The sequence below is a fragment of the Solenopsis invicta genome, chromosome 3 (genome assembly GCF_016802725.1).
Source record: "Solenopsis invicta isolate M01_SB chromosome 3, UNIL_Sinv_3.0, whole genome shotgun sequence".
NCBI lineage: Eukaryota > Metazoa > Arthropoda > Insecta > Hymenoptera > Formicidae > Solenopsis > Solenopsis invicta.
The window spans coordinates 7,510,794-7,530,537 of record NC_052666.1 but is presented as its reverse complement, the minus strand read 5'-3'; the positions used below and the strand labels follow the sequence as shown (position 1 = coordinate 7,530,537).

The 19,744-nt window shown below is 30.7% G+C and overlaps 3 protein-coding genes and 1 long non-coding RNA gene across 5 annotated transcripts; 1 reads left to right on the top strand and 3 right to left on the bottom strand.

Moving 5' to 3' along the window:
- Positions 1-338: 338 nt before the first annotated feature.
- On the bottom strand, positions 339-860 carry LOC120357336. The gene is made up of 2 exons (XM_039447502.1): positions 771-860; positions 339-680 (listed from the first exon to the last, which is right to left on the bottom strand). The coding sequence occupies exons 1-2, from the start codon at positions 858-860 to the stop codon at positions 339-341; spliced, it is 432 nt and encodes a 143-aa protein (XP_039303436.1).
- Positions 861-2,281: 1,421 nt separating this feature from the next.
- Positions 2,282-2,600, bottom strand: LOC120357242. The gene is made up of 3 exons (XR_005574401.1): positions 2,535-2,600; positions 2,386-2,448; positions 2,282-2,298 (listed from the first exon to the last, which is right to left on the bottom strand). It is a non-coding gene; the product is annotated as an uncharacterized LOC120357242 (long non-coding RNA).
- Positions 2,601-2,605: 5 nt separating this feature from the next.
- LOC120357239 lies at positions 2,606-18,132 on the bottom strand. Its single transcript, XM_039447273.1, has 3 exons — positions 18,061-18,132; positions 2,854-3,140; positions 2,606-2,794 (listed from the first exon to the last, which is right to left on the bottom strand). Exons 2-3 carry the CDS (start codon positions 3,138-3,140, stop codon positions 2,755-2,757), a joined length of 327 nt encoding a protein of 108 aa, XP_039303207.1. The 5' UTR covers positions 18,061-18,132; the 3' UTR covers positions 2,606-2,754.
- Positions 4,738-6,931, top strand: LOC120357240 (E3 ubiquitin-protein ligase NEDD4-like). Of its 2 annotated transcripts, XR_005574394.1 has the most exons (4): positions 4,738-5,519; positions 5,778-6,012; positions 6,097-6,219; positions 6,303-6,931. XR_005574394.1 is itself a non-coding variant. In XM_039447274.1 (3 exons), the coding sequence occupies exons 1-3, from the start codon at positions 5,972-5,974 to the stop codon at positions 6,325-6,327; spliced, it is 189 nt and encodes a 62-aa protein (XP_039303208.1). In that variant the 5' UTR covers positions 5,596-5,971; the 3' UTR covers positions 6,328-6,931. The 2 variants fall into 2 exon arrangements, 1 of the variants encoding a protein (XP_039303208.1); XM_039447274.1 differs by lacking the exon at positions 4,738-5,519 and having other exon boundaries at positions 5,596-6,012.
- Positions 18,133-19,744: the final 1,612 nt, after the last annotated feature.

The window sequence follows — 19,744 nt, the reverse complement described above, 5'->3', positions numbered from 1 at the left end:
GTTTTATTTAAAATAGAGATATGTTTTTGGATCGATAATGTAACAATACAATGATAATAAAAAAGCCTTCTTTGGTCGTAACTGGATCTTAATGCCTATGTTTATTTGTGTAATGTTATATACTTCTTCGAATTTAACCAGAATGTGCGACGAATTGTTTTTCTGGTCGTAGCATATCAAATAAGAATTAGTAATATCACAATTTTTATTAAATTAATTAATTTAATATAATTATTGATGCTGATTTGCATCTATATACCCATTCCCTTTTGAAAAGAAATATATAAAATCCAGTTAATCCAGACTGAAGAAGGCTTTCTTATTATCATTGTGTAGTTTTATTTAAAATCATAATTACCTAAAAATATCCATACATTTGAATGTGGTTTCCGAAGTTTTTGTGCAGCTATTTTATGGAAACTTTCTACACTATTGTTCGTTCTTACAGGGCAACCAAAAGTACTAACATTTTCCGCTTTTGATAACCAATTATCAGACATATATTTCAGAAACTTTAATATATTAGGATATTGCCAATATAAAGAATTAGCAACACTTTCCATTATGACATAGGCATTTGGAAATAAATTAGCCGGTAATAAAGGTATATTCATTGAAATGCTCAATAAATCTGATGAAGCTTCTATAAGGCCTAATTGACGCCATTTGCGCAAAATAGCCTGTAATAAACATAATTTTTAAGAAAATTGTTTTAACTTGAGTAGAAATATTGTTAAGGCAACATTTAATAAGAAAAAAATAAAATATACCTGGTTAAAATGAAACCAGCAACCATGAATTTTCGATTGAGGAAAACTGTCATTCATTGATGAGATTGCTGCTACTTCATAGTCCGACATTATAAACTCTAGATTTTTTTCAAGATCAGGAGCTAATTCTTTAATCTTTTTCCAAATAGCGTTATACATAAATGTGGTACGTTTTTCGCACAAGATATACGAGGTGTATTCAAAAAGTATCGCGAATTTTGAATTTTCGCGGGTTACGTATATTCGAATTTCGATCTTTTTGTGGCGTTATGTTGGTACTCATGTCTCTCACTTATGCCGACAAGCTCGGCCATTTTGAATGTTCACTTAATTGTTGACAGCTGCTTTGCTTGCACGTGTTTCGGATCGTCTTCGATTTTTACCTATTCAAAAAAATGAATCAAAGAACCTGTATCAAATTTTGTGTGAAAAACGAAATTAAGTGCGCGGATGCATTCCGAATGTTGACTGTGGCATACGGAGAAGCTACCTTGGACCGAAGCAACGTTTATCGGTGGTACAAAATGTTCTCAGAAGGCCGAGAAGATGTGAACGACGAAGAGCGTGCCGGACGCCCGAGCACTTCAACAACAGACGAAAAAATTAATGAAGTGGAGAAAATGGTATTGGCCAATCGTCGAATCACCGTTAGAGAAGTTGCTGAGGACCTAAACATATCGATTGGCTCGTGCCATTCGATTTTTATCAATGATTTGGGCATGAGACGGGTCGCCGCGAAATTCGTACCAAAATTGCTCAATTGCGACCAAAAACAGCATCGCATGAACATTGCTAATGAGATGTTGGACTCTGTCCGCGACGACCCAAATTTGCTCCAGAGGGTCATAACTGGTGACGAATCGTGGGTTTATGGTTATGACGTGGAAACCAAAGCTCAATCATCTCAATGGAAGCTGCCGCACGAACCAAGACCGAAAAAAGCGCGCCAAGTTCGGTCGAATGTGAAAGTTTTGCTGACAGTTTTCTTCGATTGCAGGGGCGTGGTGCATCATGAGTTCTTGCCACAGGGTAGAACGGTCAATAAGGAATATTACCTGCAAGTTATGCGCAATTTGCGCGAAGCAATCCGCCAGAAACGCCCGGATTTGTGGAAGAACAAAAATTGGCTTTTGCACCACGATAACGCCCCTGCTCACACATCGTTGCTTGTGCGCGACTTTTTGGCCAAAAACAACACACTAATGATGCCGCAGCCACCGTATTCCTCAGATCTGGCCCCCTGTGACTTTTTCTTGTTCCCTAAACTGAAGAGGCCCATGAAAGGACGACGTTACGCTACGCTTGACGAGATAAAGACGGCATCGAAGGAGGAGCTGAACAAGATAAAAAAAAATGATTTTTTGAAGTGCTTCGAAGATTGGAAAAACCGTTGGCACAAGTGTATAATATCTCATGGGGATTACTTTGAAGGGGACAAAATAGATATTCATGAATAAATAAATAATTTTTGAAAAAACACAAAATTCGCGATACTTTTTGAACACACCTCGTACACTGCAGCAATGCTCTAAAAATATATTTGATTACTGACTAAATCTATAAAAAATAAAATTTTGCATAAAAAAATTCTTTTTTATTTTTGTATTCAACTTACTGTTTCCATGTAACGAATATGTATAGTATATAATTGTGAAATAAGTGGAAATTGTGGAACTACCTGTTAAAAAATAATATAAATGTATTTTATAATTAGACAATGCAGGTATTATTTGTTTACAAATATAGTGAAAGAACGATACTTACAGAAAATGTTCCATCTACATATATTTCTGTAGATGCTGATAATGCATCTAATAAAACAGAACTGTACTGAAGATAATGGCCATTTCATTATTAGTAGATGTAACATATCCTTTATATGTATCTTTTAATGACTCATAATTGAGCAAACAATCTTTTAATTTTTCCATAGAATTTGGTATAGGAGGAAAAGAACTCATTCTTGTTCGATGTAGAATTGTTCTCATTGATGAATACGTATATGTGAACCCACAAGTGGATTACTGTAATTAAAGATATGTTATCTTATAGCTCTAACAACTTACTGTAATATACATATTACCTTCGACAAACAAAATCAAATATTTCTTTTGGTCGCAAACCAGTTTCTTTTGACATATCTAACATGTCATTTTTCATCTTTATAATATCGATGAGTTGTGGATTCTCTTCATGATTGTGAGAATGTTTGATAATAAAATTATCATTTTTCTTCATTAAACAAGCGTTACATTTTGCTAATCTTCGATTAGCGCAACGATAAATATTATTACGTTTATCTAAATGATAAGTATAACCTTCATGTATATACTTTATAGTTCCTTCTCTTTTACCTTTTATAATTTCCATCTGTAAAAATAAATATTGAAATAAATTCAAATTAATTTACAACACTATAGTAATTTAAATTTATATACAAGACACACAGACACACAAAGAGTAATTTAGTAGAATTCTTATATACTTAATCTTCCAACGTAACTTGACCAACTAATTTAATATTACTCAGAATGATTACTTATTACAAAATATCTTTTGTAGTACGACTTTGTCAACTTTCACTGAAAATTTTTTTTTAGTTTTTAAAAAATCGATTTTAAAAAATAATTAAAACCGATGTATTATAAACAGTGTAAATAGTGTAAATAGGTAGTCTGTTTTAAAGTGTGTTTACTAACAATTAATTATTGCTTGCATAATACTGCAAAATTCACTGCCAGTATTGAAGATCTATAATATACATATAAACTTTTAGTACTAGCAATGTACAGTGCGTTGCATTGATGCCTGGGGTACCGATTTTAGGGATCACGTTACTTTCTTAGTTATTTTTACGTTCATGACTGAATGTCGCGCGCGATCACGAATGTATCGTAGTGTTAGTAGTGTTTTGACAGTTAGGCTTGGTTAGGTAACTTCTGTAACCTCAGTTTTGATCGGTGATACCTCTGAAATATTCCAAAGGAATATTTGGAAATAAAGTCAGGTTTACTAAATAAATACACCAAATATAATTAAAAGAAAGTAGATTGAAGCGGATTAATGTATCAGATGAGTATTATTTTGAAAAAGTAAAATTGTTGTTATTTGTCAATAAGAAATAATACTTTGTGAGGTGTTCTCCTTATTTACAGGTAAAGCGAAAGTTGGTGAACAAATAAAGGACAAGGAGGAAGTATTTTGTTCGCAATGTGACTGCAAATACAATGTGAATGCAGAAATACAACTATTATTAACCCTTAAACACGTAAGTGGGTCTGAAGACCCTATATGAAGCTTTGAACGCTTCCTGTGTGAAGATGGAATAAGATAGGAGGTTCGGACCAAGACGTAAAAAAAGTTTGAAATCTCCTCTTTCGATTGATATAGTTGATCAATATAGTTGTGCAATATAATGTGCAAATTTATGTTACAGATTGTGGTGATAATAGTTATATGGGTTATCTCATTGTTGGTCATTTACATATTATTCTTAATCTGGATTATTTATATGTTATTCTAAGTCTGTGTGGATTTATTGATTAATAAGTGGATACACAAAGCATCGGCAAATATTGGTTGTAACGAACATAATAATGAAGAGGTAAATGTCGTTAATTTTACTTTTCTCTCTACAATTACATGCGAGCATATAAAAAAATTTAGATATCTCTCTATTTACAACTATATTAATTATTAATTTTTAAACTTGCAAGATATTGAATAAAGATTAAGTAAATTGATTAATAATAGATTATCACGAATCAATCGTTCAATTTAAATATTAATTTTATAATACTAAATATGTTAGGAAGTATTGTTTTTTAATCAAGTTGGAGTTAATCTTTGTTTAAGTTAATATATTTATCAAGCGATGCGGTAGCGTCGCGACGCCAGGTATAAAAAAAAAGTTTGTCAAAATTTGTGACTACGGCACTGGCATTTCGAAGCGCTACCGTAGCTTTATCTCGAGTTTTCGCCTTGCCCATTTTTTCCGTTCAATTAACTCGGATTTACTCGGAAACAAAGGTTATAATGAAAAAAATTCTAATGATACTTTTATAATGATTTTTTTTTAGCTTTCGATTGCGACCGGTCCGAATGAAATCGGTTCAGTCAATCCCGAGATTTCGACAGCGAGTCTATGAAAAGTGTCACTTCGACGATTCAGTTTTCAGTGTTCGTCTTCTTGTCGTTCAGTCTCGCGAGTGTCCGCCAAGGCGCATTTACAACGCTCAAGACGGGCGACTGTCCGTCAAGATGGGTTCTTATGTGAGGTTATGCATTATGTAGCTACCTAATTGAGAGAGCGCTCGAGAGAGAGAGGAGAGAGAGATATGCATTATGTAGCTACCTAATTGAGAGAGCGCTCGAGAGAGAGAGGAGAGAGAGAGAGAGAGAGAGAGAGAGAGAAAGTATAATGCTTTTGTATTTTCTTCCTTGATTAGTCCGTCTCATTAAACGATTGCGATACGACTCTTTTACTGCGACCCCATTGTAGACGCCGCTTTATGTTTCTAAAAATATTTATAAAATGTTGATATATATTTCATAAACATTATTAGAAATAAAAGTATATTTTTACAAGTTATTGTAGTGTGCGCGCGACATGCGATCGCCGCGATCTCATCTTTTCGATCGTCTGTGTGTGTGTATGTGTGTGTTGTGTGTGTGTGTATGTGTGTGTGTGCGCGCCCACTGTCACCATGTGCCTCCCGTGTGCCGGCTTTTTTGTTCCAACTATTCAAGGTAATGTCTTTTCATAATTAATATGACATAATAATTAATATGACATAAAATATTAACGAATATCGAAGATATCTATATGTATATACATATATAAATTTTATATGTAATAAAACGTGATATGTATATACAATTAAGTGAGGTTAGAATCGTCCTCTTTCTTCTCTATTGAGAAGGAGCCTGTATGTACATATGTTCGTTGTTCATTATATCATTTTTGACATAGATATGAGATTATTATAATTATATATCTTATTACAGAATAATGTTCCTAATAAGTTTGAAATAAAAGTTGGCCGAAACAATATTTTGGAAGATTCGTACCACATATTATAAGCTTGAATCCGTTAAGAGTTGATATTCTAAAAACGAAATTATGGGTAGAATTTAAAGGAGAGATAGGCTTAAATTACGGTGGCCTTGCAAGAGAATGGTTCTTTTTATTGTCTAAAGAAATGTTTAATCCATACTATAGACTTTTTGAGTATTCTGCAACGTGAGTATTCTACAATGGAAACTTTATTATACTTACAATATATAATTTATAGAAAAAAAAATGGCACGATTTTTTTATTTTTAGCCATAATTATACACTGCAAATTAATCCTTGTTCTGGTGTATGTAATGAGGAGCATTTAAATTATTTTAAATTTATTGGACGTATAGCAGGAATGGCTGTTTATCATGGTAAACTTCTGCGATGGTAGGTCTTAACATGTAGTAAAATGTATAGTAATTATAATAGTAATGTATAAAATAACTATATTTTTTGAATTTATTTTTTAGCTTTCCTTATTCGACCATTTTATAAAATAATGTTGGCTAAACCAATTGATCTGAAAGATATGGAGAGTGTTGATTCTGAATATTACAACTCTCTTCTATGAATTAATGAAAACGGTTCCAGTGAATTAGAACTCACTTTAAGCCTTGACGAAGAAAGCTTTGGTCATACTTCCCAAAAAGACTTAAAGCCGAATAGTGCTAATATTCCTTTGACCGATGAAAATAAGGACGAGTATATAAGTTTAGTTATTTGGCTGCTATAACATTGTGATATTACGATATTAATTTATTAATTGAGTCTTTTCTTGGTTAATAAGATTATAATGTTGTTATGAAATGCAATTTATGTATATGGCTGTATATGGTAAAATTTTGACAAATTGTTTTCAAATGACATTGTAATCATGTAGAAATGAGAACAATCAATGTCATTTTGACTTAAACATTCTCTGCATATAGATATACCTTCTTTTTTCCACATTCAAATCATGAGATGTTATTATAATGTTATTTTGTTGTCAATAAATTCAATTCTTTAAATTTGCACTCACATAAAACCAAATTTTGGCAAAAAATTACTGTCTCGATACATTCTATATAATTAAAAGTTTCTCTTATTTTATATATCGCATATTGAAAAATAATTAAGATTGTAACTATTGTTTTATGAAAAATTACTTTGTTTTTTTTTTAATAAATCAAACTTTTCTAATGTTGTAAATATAATTGATTATGTGTGTAATATAAAACATTTTATATTTTTTCTGAATAACATTAACTATAAACAAATAACTTTTGTTCTTTCTTTCACTATTTTATTATATCCACTTACATTTGTACATTTATTACCAAATTTTTATTTTCATAATGATATTTGTCAAAAATTTAATTTTACTACTTTCAATGTATATAATGTATATTATATTTTAAAATATTAAATTACATTTTTGAAAAATGTTATCATGAGAATACAAATTTGGTAGTACATTTTAAAATATTAAATTAAATTTTTGAAAAATGTTATCATGAGAATACAAATTTGGTAGTAAATGTATAAATTATTTCAAATTAATCACAAGTCGACTTATTGCTAATAATCGACTCGGTGCTGTTTGGGATAGACTTGTTAAATTATAAATTTATAAAACAAATGCGCATTTATATACCTCATGTGAGGCTCATATCGCTCGCACGCATGAGGAGCGCATTTCACTCGCACGCGTGCGATCTCACGCGTGCGAGCGATATTGCGGTCAATTGAGGACGCATCTGTCGGATCTAATGACATCTCCGCATGCGGATAATCCGCACGCGTGCGTGCACCATGCTATCACTGTGCGAGCATATTGTTATCTGGGATTACGATCCTAAAGTATTTAAATGTCAAAACCATAAATAGCTAATATTAGCTTTAAAAAGTAAAATTTAGCAAGATCATCCAGGTTTAGAATTAGCTATATTTCACTAGGTCTTTAACTTTCTCCATATGTTATTGCTTTTAGAGTGATATTAGAATAGAATCTCCAATACAACAAAGCTGTAAAATTAGTAAGTGAAAAGCAATATGGTCCTAGTTACAATATAAAAGTATTTAAGGCTTTTACAACTACGTCTTGTCTCTTCTATCTTCTACTTTATTAGTTTGATATGCTTAAAGATAAAGCAAGTACCTGAACAAGAAAGCAAAATATTGATTAATGCATTAAATTTACTAAAAAAATAAAGTATACACATTTATTGAATTATATTTATTAGGTATTTATTAGGTATAATAGAAAAACGTTACAAAAAATTAGAAAAAACATTTTAAAATATATATCCTCTTCCTCTTCCTCTTCCGCCTCTACCTCCCCTCCCTCCTCTTCCATTATAGCGGCGGTTGTAGCTACTAGACATGTCGAATAAAAAGTTGAAAAATTCGTTTTTATTGTAAGCTCGCCGTTTGCCGCCCTTTGTTCCTCTTGGTCTTCCTATAAAAATAAAAAATTGATAGTCTATTAGATTAATATCAAGAGGTGCGGTCGCGTCTCGCGCTAAAGTCTGAGCGAAGAAGTTAATTAATACTTACGTTGAATTGGACCAATGGCGGCGGGGTCGCGGGGACCAGCTGCGGCGTCGCGAGGACGAGCTGCGGCGTCGCGGGGACCAGCTGCGACGTTGCGGGGACCTGCGGCGTCGCGGCGGCCGGCGTCGCGGGGGCCGGCATCGACGGCAGCGTCGTCGCGGGGGTCGACACCGACGACATCGACGACATCGTCGTCGCGGGGTCCGCCATTAACGGCAGCGGCGTTCTGGAAGCCGCCATTGACAGCAGCGGCGTTCTGGGGGCCGCCATTGAACTCCTCTAAATTGAGGTCCCTCATTTCGAGCTGGAAATGAGATAAGATTATTAGAAATGAGTAATCTTAACATAAACATAACTTGGTATCGATCATGTAACTTTTTCTCTAGGGCGAAAAGGTGAAATTAATGGTGAAATTTTTTATCCACTTTTCACCTTTCCGCCTTAGAAAAAAGTTACATGATCGGTACCCTGGCTTTTCATATTATAATGCTTAATACTTACATCGACCTCTTCATCGTCCATTATTTGGCCTATTCATTGCGATTTAGTCACAGCTCACAGCTCACAGCTCACAGCTCACAGCACGTGGCCTACACAGAACATACAATGGTGGCCTACGTCTATCTTCTATGGTCACAGCACATGAGAAGAATTGTTATTTAGACCGGCGTCCCGTAGCGCGAAAATTCATTAGTCCATTAGCATATGAAAAATAGACCAATCGTTTTCTTTAAGTATATAGTTTAGTGCAGTTTACTGGGCGGTTAAGTAACAATTTAATGTGATTGGTTGGATCTAAAAGTAAGAACCAATTACATTCAACTGCGATTGCCCCCGTGTATAAAGTAAAGTTTTACACCGTGGGGAGGCGCTGACTTGTTATCGATTGTAGAGACCCTATATCAGAGTCTGGACAAGTCGCGATTTGGGCAAAATCGCACGAGAGAAAGAGATACACCTCTCTCTCTCTAACTTGTTCTTGACGTGTCTAACCTCAACTGAGAAAGAATAAGTTAGAGAGAGAGGTGTATCTCTTTCTCTCTCGTGCGATTTTACCCAAATCGCGACTTGTCCGGACTCTGATATAAGGTTTGTTCGCGTCGCATGCTCCAGGAGCACTTGGATCACTTGGGTCACTTTTATCACCAATCACAGCATTAGAACTAATGCTGCGATTGGTGATAAAAGTGATCTAAGTGCTCTTGGGGCATGCGACGCGAACAGACCTATAGGGTCTCTAATTGATTGGATCGATTAATATACATTATCGACTCGGTATAAATAAAGTTTTACGCCGTGGGAGATCGCTAATTTATATTGTCGACTAAAGTCACTAGATATATAAGACACATTGTCAGCAAGAGCTGTAATTTGTGAGGTATAGTAGTTAAAAACATTTGTTATAGCACGCATCCATTTTACTTTAAAAAAGGAAAATATTGATATTAAGGAATTAAATACATATAGTAGTAGAAGCGTTGCAATGAAGTCATATGTAAATAAGAACCTAACAAAAACCTTTTTTTTTTAAAAAAAAAGAAAAAATATACGCCAGGTATAAAAAATGTCATATAGTCTTCTAAAATTCTTAACAAAAATCCTTTTTTAAAAAAGTATCGTATATTAGTCTATCTTATATTAAAAACATGTTTTTAAATTAAACTATTCCAAAAATTGTTTAGATCATATAATTAGCCAGGTATTTCATTAGACATAAAGAAACACAACAGTATTTTCCTCTAAACCCACATAAACTCTAAATTTTTTTAAAACATGTATATTAAGACTATTCATTAGAACAATTGCAGTGTTCGATTACTAAAAAGTATATGTAGTAAAAGTTCAATCATTTTTCCAAATAATTTTAAGTTTCTTAAACAGACTTCAAGTGACTAAACTACAAACGGGAGATCATAGTGAAAAAAAAATCTGGCGTGCCCAAGTCTCTTTATATTACGTCTTATATTAATACGACTTGGGCACGCCAGATTTTTTTTTCACTATGATCTCCCGTTTGTAGTTTAGTCACTTGAAGTCTGTTTAAGAAACTTAAAATTATTTGGAAAAATGATTGAACTTTTACTACATATACTTTTTAGTAATCGAACACTGCAATTGTTCTAATGAATAGTCTTAATATACATGTTTTAAAAAAATTTAGAGTTTATGTGGGTTTAGAGGAAAATACTGTTGTGTTTCTTTATGTCTAATGAAATACCTGGCTAATTATATGATCTAAACAATTTTTGGAATAGTTTAATTTAAAAACATGTTTTTAATATAAGATAGACTAATATACGATACTTTTTTAAAAAAGGATTTTTGTTAAGAATTTTAGAAGACTATATGACATTTTTTATACCTGGCGTACATTTTTTCTTTTTTTTTTAAAAAAAAAGGTTTTTGTTAGGTTTTACAATATCCATCATCAAACTAATTCGCAGAAGGATTTTGATAATTGAAATAGTTTTCAAAATTTTAGCACTGTTCTTGCATGGCTTTTACACGTTTCCAATCAACATAAAATATTTTTTTTAATGTTTTTAAAAATATTTTTTTTTAATTTATAAAAAACGTAAAAAAATGTTAAGTGCTTCTTTTTTCATTACAATAATGTTTTTTTAACATTTAAAGAAAATGTTTATTTAATGTAAAAAAAACATTCTTTTTTAATTCAATGAGCAAAACAATATTTTTTAAAAAACATTTTTTGCAACGGAAAAATTATTCGAAATTGTTAAAAGTAATGGAATCGTGTCTCTTTTACATTATAAAATATTGTTGTTTTGATGTTGAGATTTTTCAGGAATTTTGCTTTGAAAATTTCCAAGCGGTCACCCATCTAAGTCGTAACCGCGGTGAACGATACTTGACCTCTGCGGCTGCTGCGAAATGATCCCTCGTGATGATCTGAAAACATGTGCTAATACGTGTATATCACTGATAGATTAGATCAATATATGTTATCGAAAGACCAAACGTATATGTATGTATATATATATATATTTAAAGCATATTATTAAAAAATTGTTACTTTATATATAAACATATATAAAGTTATAATGTTTTATTGATTTCAACATATGCTATTAAAACGTTTTTTTAACCAAATTTTAAAATCAATAACAATTGAAAAATAAATAGTTTATATGTTAAATAATAAACAAACACATAATTTTATACATAAAAGATAAGCAAAAAAATTAATATTAAATATACATTTAATAAATATTAAACAAACGTATAAAAAATGCTTACTGAAATAATTTTTTCAATTAAATAATTCATGAAAAATAAATACTTAAACAATATTAACCTTTAAACACACCTTAAAAACGTTTCTAAGAAATCATTACTTTAAGTGAATATGTAATAATAAAAAAAAAAATATATTAAAGTAATGTTAAATTAATATTTTGAAATTATGATTTCCAAAAAAAAAAAATTAATGCAAAACAAATATTAAATGAACGTTCAATAAATATTAAATTAATATTTGCTCTAAATCATTATATAAATATTTAATTAATGTTAAATAAATATTTAATAAGTATTTAATAATTATTATTATTTAATGAATTGTATAAACTGTATTTACTTCATAAATATTATTGTTATAATGAATTGTTATAATAATGAATAATTACTATTAAATAAATATTTTAAAAACATTTAAAAAATATTGTGTGTTGATTGGGTTGTTAAATAACACAAATCAAATTTCACTTTTTATAAACATATAAATTTCTTTATTTTTGTTAACTTTTTTACATTATTTTTCTTAAACTAAAAAACTGACAACAGGAAAAACTTAACAAACTGACGAATTATATTGAAGCACGGCAGGCTAATGAGTTTAAGTAAACAAAGTTTATCTGCTCGTGAAGTGGCCCAACAAGTTGGGTGCAATATAAAAACGGTGGAATTGTGAAGACGAAAATATCGTGAACTAGGTCCTGACGGATTGAAAGATCACAGAAAACAGAATAGACGTCAAAAAAAAAAACGACACCGTAACAGGACCCACAGATAATAAACGTTGTTGCGGAAAATCCATTTAAAGGAGCGAAACATATCTCGGAAATTGGAATCGATATTTCGAAATCGACCGTAATCACATATAACAGTCACGTGATGTGCTTTCAGCGACTAGAATTAGGAAGCACGGAGAACCCGATTTTGAAGGCCAGGGGCGCAAGACTTGAGCCACAATATATCATGCAGGAGCGACACAGTGGCAGAATCTCTTGCAGCTTTTGGGAATGCATGAGTGCAGCTGATGTTATGGCACTTCGTCAAACGACGGCACGTTTGACGGCATTAGAATACGTGAACATTTTGGACATCGTCATGCTCCCAAGTGCCCGAGCGAGGTTTCCACGAGATCAACATGAGAATGTTACGTTCGTACAGGACAACAGTGCTGTGCATACTTCCCACGTAACAAGAAATTGGTTCAATAATCATTCTGAGCATTTTGGACACCGTCATGAGACACCCTCAGAGTCTCCACATCCGAGAAGCCTGGAAAAGTTAGCATATCGCTTGAGATCAACATCGTTTGTTCCTCAATCACTTTTTAATTAATTAATATATTATTCTTTATTACACACATTTTAAAATTAACTGCATTATTTTTATTAAACACAATATTTTTTTCTTAATATGTGTGTGTAAAGAAAAAAGTTTGTGCAATAAATTTTAAAATATGTGTGTACTAAAAAATAATATATTAATTAATTAAAACGTGACTGAGGAATGTTGAATACTCACATTAATAGTCAATCCAATAGCCGTTCTTATCAATCACTTGCTGCAATCTTGCCCTCATCGACGTCGACAAGTTCTGACATACCTCAGGTCGGTCTCGAAGCCTGTTCCAAACGTCCAATACATGTTCTATTAATGCTTCTCGGGTTCTGTGCTCGCCGGACCTCCATTCCCTTACCATGACGGCCCATAAATTTTTAATCGGATTTAGGTCTGGGGATTTTCTTGGCCAATTTATTTTTTGTATTTCGGGATGATTATTGAACCAATTTCTTGTTAGGTGAGCAGTATGTACAGAACTATTGTCCTGTACGAACGTAATACTCGGATACTCATCCGGTGGAAACCTTGCTCGTGCACTGGGGAGCATGATTGTGTCTAAAATGTTTACATATTCTACAGCCGTCATCCGTGCCGTAGTTTGGTGCAGTGCCATCACACCAGCAGCACTCATGCAGCCCCAAAAACTGCAAGAGATTCTACCACTATGTCGCTCTTGCACGACATATTGTGGCTCGAGTCTTGCGCCTCTAGGCCTCCAAACACGCAGTCTGCCATCCTCAGCAGAAGAGAAGACCTATAATTGTAAAAAATGCAATTATTATTTGAGGTATCTAATATTTCCACAATTATTTTACCGTGCAATCTATTAATTGAAACAAACATAAAATGAAAAAGAAAATAAATTTACCTTTTCGTCCGACCAAATCCATTTATCCCATTCTTCTTGGGGCTCATTTAGATGTTGATGGGCAAAGGCTAATCTTTCTCGGCGATGTTCTTCATTTAGCACGCATTTCTTGGTCGGACGACACGAGATCAACCCAGCTGTTTTTAATCGTCGGATTACGGTCGCTTTTGAAATATCAATTCCGATTTCCGGTATGACGTGTTCGGCTCCTTTAAACGGATTTTCCGCAACAACGTTTATTATTTGTGCGTCCTATTCCGGGGTCGTTTTTTTTTGGGCGTCTATTCTGTTTTCTGTGATCTTTCAGTCCGTCAGGGCCTAGTTCACGATATTTTTGTCTCCACAATTCCACCGTTTTTATATTGCACCCAACTTGTTGAGCCACTTCACGGGCAGATAAACCTTGCTCACTTAAACCCACTATTCTCCCACGCGCACCTTCACTGTAATTTGCAAACGGATTTCGTCTTCGTTGTGCCATTTTTTAACAAAACGTTTTTTAACAAAACAAAAGAAGAAGAAGCAAAAGACGGAACAGTTCCGTCTTTTGTTTCTTCTTGCAAACCGTTGTCAAAATGGCACAAGAAAGACGGAATCAATTTGCAAATTGATATGATTTTTTGAAGAAAAGTTGATTTTCAGACACTCAAAAATATCTCATATTCCCGTTTTTATATAATTATACTTTTTAAAAAGAATGACAATACCATAATTCTTTTGAAAGTATGACTCTGTAGCTTTAAAACGCCGTATTATAAAGTCCTTAAAAGTTTTTTGTTGGAGATATGATTTTTTAAAGGACAAGTGATTTTTGAACAATTTCTCATTTTTACTTAATGGTTTTTCTTTTAAAACATCACAATAAATCATTTTTTGATAATGCCGATTATGCAGTCACATTTTTGAGATTCTGAACTTTCATGTGAAAAAAAAGATTGTTGAAAAATGTTGATTGGAAACAAAGTTATAGCTGTTCAAAGTTAAAGTAGTCTCCCAGACTCAAAAATGTGCTTACGTATTTTAAGAGATCGGTGTGTTTAAGAGTTAATATTGTTTATTTATTTTTCATGAATAATTTTATTGAGAAAATTATTTCAGTTAGCATTTTTTATATGTTTGTTTAATATTTATTAAATGTTTATTTAATATTAATTTTTTTACTTACTTTTTATGTGTAAAATTATGTGTGTTTGTTTATTATTTAATATATTGTTGGGCCACTTCACGAGCAGATAAACTTTGTTTAGTTAAACTCATTAGCCTGCCGTGCTTCAATATAATTCGTCAGTTTGTTAAGTTTTTCCTGTTGTCAGTTTTTAATTTAAGAAAAATAATGTAAAAAAGTTAACAAAAATAAAGAAATTTATATGTTTATAAAAAGTGAAATTTGATTTGTGTTATTTAACAACCCAATCAACACACAATATTTTTTAAATGTTTTTAAAATATTTATTTAATAGTAATTATTCATTATTATAACAATTCATTATAACAATAATATTTATGAAGTAAATACAGTTTATACAATTCATTAAATAATAATAATTATTAAATACTTATTAAATATTTATTTAACATTAATTAAATATTTATATAATGATTTAGAGCAAATATTAATTTAATATTTATTGAACGTTCATTTAATATTTGTTTTGCATTAATTTTTTTTTTTTGGAAATCATAATTTCAAAATATTAATTTAACATTACTTTAATATATATTTTTTTTTTATTATTACATATTCACTTAAAGTAATGATTTCTTAGAAACGTTTTTAAGGTGTGTTTAAAGGTTAATATTGTTTAAGTATTTATTTTTCATGAATTATTTAATTGAAAAAATTATTTCAGTAAGCATTTTTTATACGTTTGTTTAATATTTATTAAATGTATATTTAATATTAATTTTTTTACTTATCTTTTATGTATAAAATTATGTGTTTGTTTATTATTTAACATATAAACTATTTATTTTTCAATTGTTATTGATTTTAAAATTTGGTTAAAAAAACGTTTTAATAGCATATGTTGAAATCAATAAAACATTATAACTTTATATATGTTTATATATAAAGTAACAATTTTTTAATAATATGCTTTAAATATATATATATATATATATATATATATATATATATACATACATATACGTTTGGTCTTTCGATAACATATATTGATCTAATCTATCAGTGATATACACGTATTAGCACATGTTTTCAGATCATCACGAGGGATCATTTCGCAGCAGCCGCAGAGGTCAAGTATCGTTCACCGCGGTTACGACTTAGATGGGTGACCGCTTGGAAATTTTCAAAGCAAAATTCCTGAAAAATCTCAACATCAAAACAACAATATTTTATAATGTAAAAGAGACACGATTCCATTACTTTTAACAATTTCGAATAATTTTTCCGTTGCAAAAAATGTTTTTTAAAAAATATTGTTTTGCTCATTGAATTAAAAAAGAATGTTTTTTTTACATTAAATCAACATTTTCTTTAAATGTTAAAAAAACATTATTGTAATGAAAAAAGAAGCACTTAACATTTTTTTACGTTTTTTATAAATTAAAAAAAAATATTTTTAAAAACATTAAAAAAAATATTTTATGTTGATTGGAAACGTGTAAAAGCCATGCAAGAACAGTGCTAAAATTTTGAAAACTATTTCAATTATCAAAATCCTTCTGCAAATTAGTTTGATGATGAATATTGTAAAATCAATATATTAACTCAAACAAAGATTAACTCCAACTTGATTAAAAAACAATATTTTCTAACATATTTAATATTATAAAATTAATATTTAAATTGAACGATTGATTCGTAATAATCTATTATTAATCAATCTACTTAATCTTTATTCAATATCTTGCAAGTTTAAAAATTAATAATTAATATAGTTGTAAATAGAGAGATATCTAAATTTTTTTATATGCTCGCATGTAATTGTAGAGAGAAAAGTAAAATTAACGACATTTACCTCTTCATTATTATGTTCGTTACAACCAATATTTGCCGATGCTTTGTGTATCCACTTATTAATCAATAAATCCACACAGACTTAGAATAACATATAAATAATCCAGATTAAGAATAATATGTAAATGACCAACAATGAGATAACCCATATAACTATTATAAGCACAATCTGTAACATAAATTTGCACATTATATTGCACAACTATATTGATCAACTATATCAATCGAAAGAGGAGATTTCAAACTTTTTTTACGTCTTGGTCCGAACCTCCTATCTTATTCCATCTTCACACAGGAAGCGTTCAAAGCTTCATATAGGGTCTTCAGACCCACTTACGTGTTTAAGGGTTAATAATAGTTGTATTTCTGCATTCACATTGTATTTGCAGTCACATTGCGAACAAAATACTTCCTCCTTGTCCTTTATTTGTTCACCAACTTTCGCTTTACCTGTAAATAAGGAGAACACCTCACAAAGTATTATTTCTTATTGACAAATAACAACAATTTTACTTTTTCAAAATAATACTCATCTGATATATTAATCCGCTTCAATCTACTTTCTTTTAATTATATTTGGTGTATTTATTTAGTAAACCTGACTTTATTTCCAAATATTCCTTTGGAATATTTCAGAGGTATCACCGATCAAAACTGAGGTTACAGAAGTTACCTAACCAAGCCTAACTGTCAAAACACTACTAACACTACGATACATTCGTGATCGCGCGCGACATTCAGTCATGAACGTAAAAATAACTAAGAAAGTAACGTGATCCCTAAAATCGGTACCCCAGGCATCAATGCAACGCACTGTACATATATCGAAATGTATGTAGTATGAAGTTGTACTAATAAACGATGAAAAAATTTGTCATATTGTAATCTGGATGATTCATTTCTATATCTTAATATATTCCTTCATAAAAAAAATTATAATTGTAAATATTATAGTTGCTATTTCTTTTTTTAGTATAAAGCACCGAAATACTTTTTTTTATAACATTATATGCCAAACGTAATGGACCTTTTGATTGAATCAAACAAGTGTAATCTAAATAATTTTGTACATATAATGTACCGCGCACAGCACGTATACGAAACTTGGGCGGTTACTGTGTTCAACGAGGATAACCTATAAAAGATATGTGGAAAATTTTCCGAATGTAATTGATTAATGAATATCTCGCAAATGATTATTTATTTTATATTCTTTTACGTTAGAAATTCGACAAGGAACATTACTATGTACCTTACAATTCGCTGGTTAAAGAAAAACAGAACGGCGATGAGCCATACATATGAAGCAATGAACCGTTAATAGGCTTTCTACAATAAGCTATTAGCCGGTATCATAAGTCATAAGCCATAAGAATTGATCAATCACAGTCGAATATTCTCTTCACATTTGATTGCGATTGGTCAATTTTTATAGCTTACGACTTATGATACCGACTAATAACTTATTGTAGAAAGCCTATAAAGAATCTTGCACATGAAATGCATAACATAACATAAGAACAACATAAAACCGATGCATTAATGAGCATCCAACATAAAGTCGTCATATTGATTTACATAAGATTTCCATTGGTCCAGAGACCTTATGTTACGCTTATGCTCTGTTATGCATTTCATGTGCGAGATCCTTTGTAGGCTTTCTACAATAAGTTATTAGTCGGTATCATAAGTCGTAAGCTATAAAAATTGACCAATCACAATCAAATGCGAAGAGAATATTCGACTGTAATTGATCAATTCTTATGGCTTATGACTTATGATACTAATAGCTTATTGTAGAAAGTCTGGGTGTTTACGATACTAATCGGATCTCGGATTGGATTGAACAATGGTACTCAACGTAGGTATAGAAAATTTCCCTAGGTTAATCGGATTGACGATTGCTGTCTCAAATGTAATCCGATTGATGACGAAAGCGTGGAGACCGAGAAGCATGCTTGAAAAGTCTCTTTATTTTTTTAAATAATAACACAAAAAATCAAAGGTAAAGTTAAAAAGAATGATTTGAATTTAGATTTATTGTAATTTTTTTGTCTAAACACTGGATTTCGTTTAAATTTCTGTTTGTAAAAATTAATTAATCTATTCTAAAGTTTGTGGTTATATCGGAAACAAATCAAAATTAATAAAACAATTATTAATTATTAGGTACATATTAAAGCATATAATATTTCAAGCATATCATATAGAATTCCTGTTTATTATAAACTCAGTAAAAATAACTTTGAAATTATTCAACTACATTATACATTAATCAATATTAATTTATATGTTAAAAATCAATAATGTCTTTGAAAATGTTTTTTTATTCTTTTTCAGATCGTAAATAAACTTCAACTCCAAGAATAAATAAAAATTACTAGAAAATGGATTGACATGAAAAGGGCATTATTGAACATTATCAATTTGTGCTAACTTAAAATTTGTAAAATCTACTTTTCTTTATTAGTTGTTTATTAGAGAGTAATAATATAAGAACGGAATATACATAAATAAAATTAAAATAATTGTATGCATATATGATGCGTATATTACATTTTTATATTATTACTCTCTAATAAACAACTAATAAAGAAAAGTAGATTTTACAAATTTTAAGTTAACACAAATTGATATTGTTCAATAATGCCCTCTTCATATAAATCCATTTTCCAGTAATTTTTATTTATTCATGGAATTGAAGTTTATTTACGATCTGGAAAAGAATAGAAAGAACATTTTTAGAAACATTATTGATTTTTAACATATAAATTAATATTGATTAATGTATAATGTAGTTGAATAATTTCAAAGTTATGTTTACTAAGTTTATAATAAACAGGAATTCTATATGATATGCTTGAAATATTATATGCTTTAATATGTACCTAATAATTAATAATTGTTTTATTAATTTTGATTTGTTTCCGATATAA